We start from the raw sequence: 8,662 nt of genomic DNA, 5'->3' as shown, positions 1-8,662 counted from the left end.
GGGCATTCGCAGGACGTTGTCAAACTCCCATCTCGTCCGGGAGGATGCCGCTCTCTCCTTCGCGCACATGCGACTCTATAGACGCCCTGGGGGCACTCACCAGAGTCCAGGTCCGTGGCCGAGACGGTGACAACGGAAGCTCCCGCCGTCACGTTCTCCCAGACTTCATCGGAATAGCTCATGGGGTCGAAGAGCGGAGCATTGTCGTTTACGTCCACGACGTTGATGAAGACGGTGAGCGTGGAGGACAGCGAAGGCCGGCCTGCGTCCGAGGCCTGCACCACGAAGATGTAGTGCTGCACCTGAAACAGTAAGACGACGTGTATGAGAATCACTGGGTGGCAAAATGGAGGGAGCTCTGTGGGTGGGACCAAATGAGTCTCAAATCCTGCACGGAACTACCGAATCGTTTCATGCATACCTCACACCGATTCTAAAGTCCCCTCCGTGTCTTTTCCCCCAGGAAAATTGAAATGCTCTCACTTTTGCGGTATTTGTATTCCGCGGGCGAGGCGAGGCCCCAGTTTTCAGGCCTGGCTCCGCTCACGTCAGTCGCATACAGCACGCGTACGCACCGATTTCGTATGGAAGCTATCAATTAGTGCTGCATAAGGCCTCCCGCTCTCCCGCATGGACCCACGGCACACCACCTCTACCACTCGCGCTCCCGTCGGTGCCATGCCGCGCGGACAAATAATTTATGTGCGCTGTTTTGTCACGCAAAAGTGTTATTTATATTTGCTCGCTCGCCATGAGTTATGGCGCGGACTGGACTGGCGTCGTGCGGCGCCGAGTGGCTGGTCTTGTGTATGTAGGCCATAGCCGCAGCGGAGCCCACCTCCGTCGGCTACTGGGTATGCACCGCGGCGCGCCGCATGCGTCCGTCGCGTGTCCGAGGGCGCTTCACTCAGGGCCGCGTCGCCGTGGCGCCCCGCAGCAACCCCGAGCGTCGAGCGTGCGCACGCGCACCCTTCGCCGGCCCAATTAAATAAATAAAATAAATACGACAAAAATTGAAATGAATAAACAATTTTGACGCCGCCGCCGGTCGGCTTGGCAGGTCGAACGGCGCCATCCGGGACGGAACGAGCCTGGCCGCGAGCTCGCGCCGCGCGCGCCTGGAACATTGTAAGGCCCGGCGCCAGGCGCGGCGCGGCGCGCTCCGCTGCATTTTCACTTTGACGCCTCTGATAAGATCGCCGCGCATTGCGAGCGGGCTCAGCCAATCAGCCGCGCAAGGCTGCCTGCCTGCCTGCCTGCCTGCCTGCCTGCCTGCCAGTCTGCCTGGCTCGTCGACACGGTTTCCGCCACGATCGCCCGCGGGGTGCTATGCGAGCGCGCGCGCGCGCGCACCCTCCCCGCGCTGCCCCGAGAAGACATCCGTCTGGACCCGGCGCTATTCTCCACCATGGCCTACTTTACGCCCCTCTTTGGCGCGTCCTCGGAGGGCGTGCGGGCGTGGCGGGGCGTGGCGGGGCGTGGCGGGGCGTGGCGCGGCGAGCACAACGCCCCACCCGCTGCGCCGCCGCTGCGCGCCCCGGGGCGACGCCGGCCCCAGAGGGCCCCGATAGACACACGAGGCAATAAGAGGGGCGCCCCCGTGCTGAAATGGGGGTCAGGCTGGCGCAAGCAGCGCAAGTAGGGGGCGGGTCGGGGCCCATTGACCCCCTCTGCAAGGGGCGGCGCAAGTAGGGAGTCCGCGCGCCCGCCGCGCCCGACTTTCTGCTGCATCGAATGTCATCTTTAACCTTTTCCGATACAGCCGACACAGCCCGACGACGACCCAGTTGTGACAAGGCATCATATCAGTCTCGTCCTCGCGCACGAGTGCCCCGGTGTGGTGGCGCCGGCGCGCGGCGGCCCCGCGGCGGAGACCCCGGGGAGCAGCAGCGGCGGCTGCCAAGCGTGTTGACGCGAGGTGGCGGGGCGCGGTGGGGCGCGGCGGGGCGTGGCGACGGGGGGGAGGAGGGTGTCGGACAAGCTGTCCGGGCGGGGCGGGGCGCCACACTGGCACGCCGCGCGTACGTCCCCGCTGCGAAATCAATCGCTAATTATGTGATGCTAGTAGTTTGTTATTTTTAGCTTTAGCGCGCCGCGCCGCATGCGCGGTGCATATTGCGATATTACGGGCCGCAAGGCCGGTGTGCCGTGCCTTGCCGCGGCGCCGGCGCGCAGAACTGCTGGACGGTACGGCGGCCGGCAGGCGTGCGTGGGCCGCGAGGCAGGCGACGGTAACCGCGGCGTTAAAACTGCGAAAAATGTCGCCGGACTCGACATTAGTTATTTCAATAATAAAAGAAACTCACTTAGGAACATTATTCCGGGACCAGTTTTCTGATAATTTTTACCAAATAATTTTGAAAATTTCATTATTCATGTGTGAGTCTATTTCTGAAATTTACACTTTTACAATAGGTACCACGGACAGTTTCACAGTAAAATAAAGCGCCGCTAGCCGTGTCTTTCAGAGTCGTGGAGTGAAATTAATTCCAGCCCAGTCGAGAGACGCGCGCGCATCTCGAAACACTATGCTGCGTTTTATGCCCCCGTGCGACCCTGCGGGGGTAGTGCGCAGGGTATACGTGCGCACTCTTTGCACGCGGTGAGTACGGCGTGGAGTGTGGCGAGGCGAGGTTGGCTGGGTTGACCAATACGGCCCGACCCGCAGAGGGGAGGGGCCCTTTCCCTTCGACTGAATGGGAACGAAAAACGTTCCGCAGATAAATTTTTCGTCCCGATGGCCGGACAGCCAATCACGGCCGCGACCGGCGCGGCGCGGGGCGTGGCGCGACGCTACTGCATCGCGAACCTTCCCCTCTCCCTCCCAGCCACGTCGTCGCCAGCTTCTTTTTTATGAGACGCAGTGAATGTAATCTAATTAAAACTACCGCCTTTGCCCATCAAACGGCGTGGCTTGGCGCGGCGGCCGGCGCGGCGCGGCTGCCGGGCGGAGGAGGGTGAGGCGAGAGGGGCCGGGGGCCTGGGGGGAGGGCTTGCGACTCGCATCTCACGGCGGCATCAGAGTTGCGCGCGCGGGGACTTGTTTTATATCTGTTTCCTCGTTGCACTTGACAAACAATTTCGAAGCCGGGGGATCTTGAAAAATTCTTCGCTTCGGCTTCCTTGCTAATGCGCGTGTACGCGCGAGCGGTAACGGTACTTGTGGGTGTGGACTTGAACCGCGGCGCGCGGCGGCTTCGTCCCCGCCCCGCCGTCGTCCCCGCGGTCGGGATTACAGGCGGCATCCCTGCGGACTGATGACAGTGTAGAGACGCGGCGAGGAGCAGGGATCCCGGAGGGATCAAGGGTGTTCACCTCGATTAGTAGTGGTTGCCCGGTGATGAATATGCACGGCGAGTCTAGTCGCCACGCCGCGCCACGCCACGCCACGCCCCGTGTACGGCGAGCTGCTGCAGCGTTTGCCCAACACGGGACGGGCGCGGATTCGAAGGGCTTCAACCAAAGAAAAGGACCTCCTCGTCAGCCGCGGGGCAGGAGGTGTGGAGATCAGGAGGTGGAGGAGAGCAGGAAGTGAAAAGTGTCCTCGGCAAACTCACCGCGCGGCCCATTCCGTCAGCCGCCCCTCACAACACGCCCCGACTCTCCGCCCCGCCGAGGACTCTCCCGCCGCGGCCGCGACAACGACCGCTTTTTTATTTACTTCGGATACGCCGTCCCACTCACTCACTCACTCCCACCACACCACACCCCCAGAGGAGCCCTCCTAGTAAAGTTTCCGTTATTCTAATCGAAGACCAAATTCCTTCCAGAAAGGGATTATATTAGTCTGCGGGTGCGTAAAATGTAACGGTCAGTTTTAGTGCGGGCGAGGTGGTGTGAGTGGGGAGGAGAGGGGGGGGGGGTCACCTCCTCTGTGTTCAGCCCTAGGTCCCCCTCCGGTCGCCTCCGGCCGCCCGTCTGCCCGGAGTAGTAAAACCAAGTGGAGCAGGGCGGGGCGGCGCGGCTCTCCTCACGGGGCCGGGCCTCAAGCGGCCACGGGCGGCCACAGGCCTGATAAGTCAGGCGACACAAAGAGAGGTACTTTTTACGACTAAATGGGAGTGGTGGAGCCCATGACTCCACTTCCACCCCCCTCCGCTCTCCCCGCTCTCTTTCTAGGCTTCCTCTCCTGTCTGGCTCGCGCGCCGTCAGACTGACAGCTGCTGTGGACGCTCCTAACTAGGTCCCCGACCCCTTGCCCTCCTCCCCGCAGGTGCCCCTTCTCCCCATGTGCGAAGACAGCCACCTGCACGCGGGGGGACGCGGCAGGGGCTAAGTATCACACCCACGTCGATTTTAAAACAACCCGCGCGCTCTTTGAGCCCTTTGCGCTTGGCAACGCTGCACCTCGGCCGGCTCGGCGTTCCATATTCACTATCAGGTCGTAAAAGGCGTAGCCGAGAGGAGAAAGGCGCGGAGGTGGAGGACGGCGGGGCGGGGCGGGGAGGACGGTACTCGTACTCGTACCCGTCCCTTGACCTATACCGTTTGTCCACGTCGCCAACGACGAGTCCAAGCCCAGAGGGCAGAGGCAGGGGCAGGGGCAGGGGCAGGGCCGAGCGACGATGACGGACAAGGAATTCCTGTGAGCATGCAAAAGTGTGCTGGGGCCTGGGTGCTGGACCCGGTGCTCGCTTACCTCCTCGTAGTCCAGGCGGGAGGCCAGGGTGAAGATGCCGGTCTGCGGGTGCAGGGCGAAGATGTCGTTGCCCCAGTCCGAGACGACGGAGTAGGACACCAGGCCGTTGGGGCCCTCGTCCTGGTCCTTGGCGGTCACCTGGCCCACCCTCGCGCCCCGCGCAGCGTCCTCGCGCACCTCCATGGAGTAGGCCCACTGCGAGAACACGGGTGGGTTGTCGTTGGTGTCCGTCACCTAGAATCAGAAAACGCACAGGGTTAGAGAAAGGTCCGCTATTTACAATGAAGCGACAAAAAATCCTCATTTGGTGCAAAACAAAAGGAAATATTTAAGGGGGTAGGGTGTCCTTTTAACGACCCTTCGATTAATTTCAGGGTGGTAAAGGACACCACGGTAATACTGTCCCCACTTTTCACAACCCGTGAAAATATTACCTAAGTCATCACTTTCCGTTTACAATAACCCTGGGTTCAAATGAAGTCATGAAAGAAGTACCCCCGCGCCCGCGGTCCCGATATCTTCCCGTTCCGTTCCGTCCTGTCCGGTCCGTCCGCCGGCGCAGCGCGGCTCACGGCAATCACGTGTTCACAAAAGGAAAGGAATGCCTGGTAATTGCGCTGCCCGTCCCGCTCCGACTAACTTCGCCCGCGCTCCCGGCCCAGGCGGCGGCCCGGACCAGCGTAGCGCACAGCGTAGAGCACAGCGTAGCGCGGCGCGAGCGGACTATATCCGCCCCACTGCGGCCTCGCGTGTGAAGTCATACCAATTGTGACGTGACATAGCACACCTCGCGACGTCTACCCTGAACAGCTTAAGCTTAATTTCGTGCCCATAGTTTGTGCTTCCCAAATACCCTATATTTTGGATTTTTTAATATTTTTTTGCACATAACGTAATGACGTGGACAATTACGTACTGCAATAAGCCACTTGCCTCAAATTGTTGTTGGACCTATAGGGATCCCCCTATTGGTCAAGGCGACGGCCGTGCGATCGCGCGATTGGTCACCGGCTTATTTTTTTTTTTATTTGAATCTTTTTGGTTTTACGACCGACACTTCGCGCTGGTGTGTATATAGCCCGGGCTCGGCATGCCGCGCCCGAAGTCGCGTATTTTTGGGTAAGCTTGACAAGCCATGGGTCCTGACGGTCCTGACGGTGCACGACACTCGTACACGACTCTCGGCGCCAGCCGCGCACCAGGGGGCGCTCCTCCCTCCCTCCCCCTCCCCTCACTTCCCCTCCTCGCCAAATCCGCGCTGCCTGGTCGGCCGGCTGCTTCGCGATGCGGCCGTCAGATAGCAGCTCGCCGGGCGAAACAACTCACCCTCCTCAAGTTCAGAACCTCCTCGATAAACTAACCTGGATGGTGACGAAGGCGTCCGTGGCCTGCACGCCGTCCGAGGCCCGGACCAGCAGTCGGTAGGCGTCCTGCACCTCGCGGTCCAGGGCGTCGCGCAGGCGGATCACGCCGGTCCGCGCGTCCAGGGTGAAGGGGGACGCCGCCGGGGCGCCGCTGGTGTTGGCGGCCTGCTCCACCAGGGCGTACGACAGCTCGCCGATCGTATCCGGGTCCGTGGCGGCCAGCGTGGCCACCGACTGGCCGACGGCGAGCTCCTCCGACACGAGGAAGCTGAGCGGCGACCCGCGGAAGGAGGGCGGGGAGTCGTTGCGGTCCAGCACCGAGACGGTCACCTGCAAGCAGACGGAAGGAAACACACTGTTAGAGAAATAAAAGATAATATAAAGAGCGTTCGCTGTTTGTTATTTCAAAGTCCGGCCCCGGCCACTCCAGCGCCGCCACGCCGCGCCACGCCTCCAGCTGCGTGAAGAGCCCTCATCGGGGCCACACAGGGGCCCGGGCCCCGGGCCCACGTCCACGTCGTGGAGCCCAAATGTGCCGCCTCACGTCCATCCAGAGGGGATCCCACGCGTCGCGCCGGGCGTGACCGACCGGGGGTAGCGACTCGGGGAGGGGGAGTGGGAGGATGTGGTGGATCTGTCCTGTTTCTGATTCGATGCAGACTGTCCGTTGGCCGTCGGCTCAGGAGTGTCCTGAAATCTGACATCCTTTACACACACCCTCCCTGCTCCATCTGACGCGCATACCAAGTCGTTGTTGATTTCTGTTTGACATAGCTTTTATTACTGCTGCGTTATGAGGCGAATTGGAAAGCACGATACGTCCGAATTGGCATGAGGGTCGGGGGAAGGGGGAGGAGGACGGGAGGAAGAATGCGGAGCCAGAGGAGGGGAGGGGGGGAGGAGAGGAGGGGAGGAAGGGAGGGGGGCTACTATAACCTCTCGGCAGGCGCTCAGAATGACAGGCCTTGGGGCGCGAATGCTCATTACAAGAATTAAAAATAATGAACAAGTCGTAACTTTACGCGCGGGGGGACGCAGCAGAGCGGGGCCCGCGACTTGGAGCAGTACTCCTGACGTTCGGGTAGTATACGAAAAGTGACATTCAAAAGACCTCCCTTCGGTATTCCTCGCGCGGTGTGTGATTCTATAAACAGGAATCTAGACGCGACCTGACGTCTAGCGTGTCGGTCGGTGTGTTGTGCGCTGCAGCCCCCCCCCCTCCCCCAAATCCCGGCGGCGCGGCCTCCCCCCAGCCGGCTGCTGCCTCCTTTGCGGGAAGATGCGCGTAAAGTAATTTCGGCACAGGCTGACGCCGGCTGAGGCCGGCTGACGCACTCTGATTGGCTGAGTGGCAGCTAAATTATTGTGTGATATGCACCACGCACCGCTCCACTACATCCGTGGATCCCGAGCCGAGCCGAGCCGGGTCGGGACGGACAGTGGTCGGGCGCGCCCCGCCGGCCCCGCCTCACGGACAACGCCTTCTCGTCAGACGGTCTGACAGTTTTTCAAAAAGCTTTGAATCTTAATGAGCGCCGGCCGGGGCTGTACACACACACACAGAGGGGCCGAGAGGGAATAAAGAGAGAGAGAGGGAGAGAGAAGAGGGGGGGGGGGAATACAAGAGGAGGAGGAGGAGAAACGAGAGAGAGAGATACTCGGATCCGTGGTGCACACGGCGGGGAACACTCGCGTTGCTCACAGACGCGAATCAAATCGGAAATGAAAAATAAAATAAACGTCGTGTCGTCACTAGTCCCCCACGTAATTGGCGGAGCCCGGTCCGGTCGGGTCCCGCGGGGCAAACTGACGAGCAGCTCAATCAGGTTGCAGAGGCTTGCTCGAGGCTCGCTGCTGCAGCCCCCGGTGCGCCCGGTGCGCGGTGGTGTGCCCGCTCCGGCCCGGGTCCTTCTTGGCTCGCCCGGCCGTTCCCGGTAGCGCACTCCCGCCGCGCGTCATGGCGCCGCCGTGCCGCCGGGAGAGACGGGAGAGCAAGTGCGTCCGCTTCCAGGAGCAGAGGACATTCCGCGCCCGGCCCATGGCCAGGCCCCGCCGCACGGCGCCACTCGCCAGCAGCAGGGCCAGCAGCAGGGGCCCACGGCGATTCGTCCCGCAATGTCGCCGGCTGCCGGCTCCAGCACGATATCGCTGTCCTCTCACTCGCGGGTGGCCCCACTATCTCCTGCCAGAGAGACAGTCCATTCTCCACGGAGACCATCCTCAGAGACTCTCCACAGAGACTACAGAGACTCTCCACAGAGACTACAGAGACTCTCCAAGGAGACTACAGAGACTCTCCAAGGAGACTACAGAGACTCTCCGCAAAGACTCTTCCACAGAGACTACATAGACTCTCCGCAGAGACAACAGAGACTCTCCGCAAAGACTACAGAGACTTTCCGCAAAGACTCTCCGCAGAGACTCTCCACAGAGACTACAGAGACTCTCCACAAAGACTCTCCGCAGAGACTCTCCGCAAAGACTCTCCACAGAGACTCTTCCGACTCTCCTTATCATAGCTCGGCGCGGATCGGCGGGAGACCTCAACGCCGGTGCCCTCCTAGAGAGCGGAACGCCTGCGAAGTCTAGGTAGGCCACCCGCACAGGCGGGCTGTGCGCCGGCTGCCTACCCGCACGGCTGACTACTGCGGTTGGAGCG

At 61.5% G+C, this 8,662-nt stretch overlaps 1 protein-coding gene across 1 annotated transcript in view; it reads right to left on the bottom strand.

The window, feature by feature from the left end:
* LOC113204145 (cadherin-related tumor suppressor) overlaps positions 1–8,662 on the bottom strand; it is a 76,237-nt gene that overhangs the window by 22,669 nt on the left and 44,906 nt on the right. The window contains exons 2-4 of the mRNA XM_052267884.1: positions 6,001–6,333; positions 4,640–4,873; positions 101–302 (exon numbers count right to left, since the gene is read on the bottom strand). Of these exons, the coding sequence (XP_052123844.1) occupies positions 101–302; positions 4,640–4,873; positions 6,001–6,333 (769 nt within the window). The remainder of the gene's footprint in view (positions 1–100; positions 303–4,639; positions 4,874–6,000; positions 6,334–8,662) is intronic.

Source organism: Frankliniella occidentalis, unplaced genomic scaffold, assembly GCF_000697945.3.
Source record: "Frankliniella occidentalis isolate FOCC.00 unplaced genomic scaffold, Focc_3.1 Scaffold4, whole genome shotgun sequence".
Classification (NCBI taxonomy): Eukaryota; Metazoa; Arthropoda; class Insecta; order Thysanoptera; family Thripidae; genus Frankliniella; species Frankliniella occidentalis.
The sequence above is the reverse complement of the archived record's forward strand: the minus strand, read 5'-3'. Positions and strand labels throughout refer to the sequence as shown.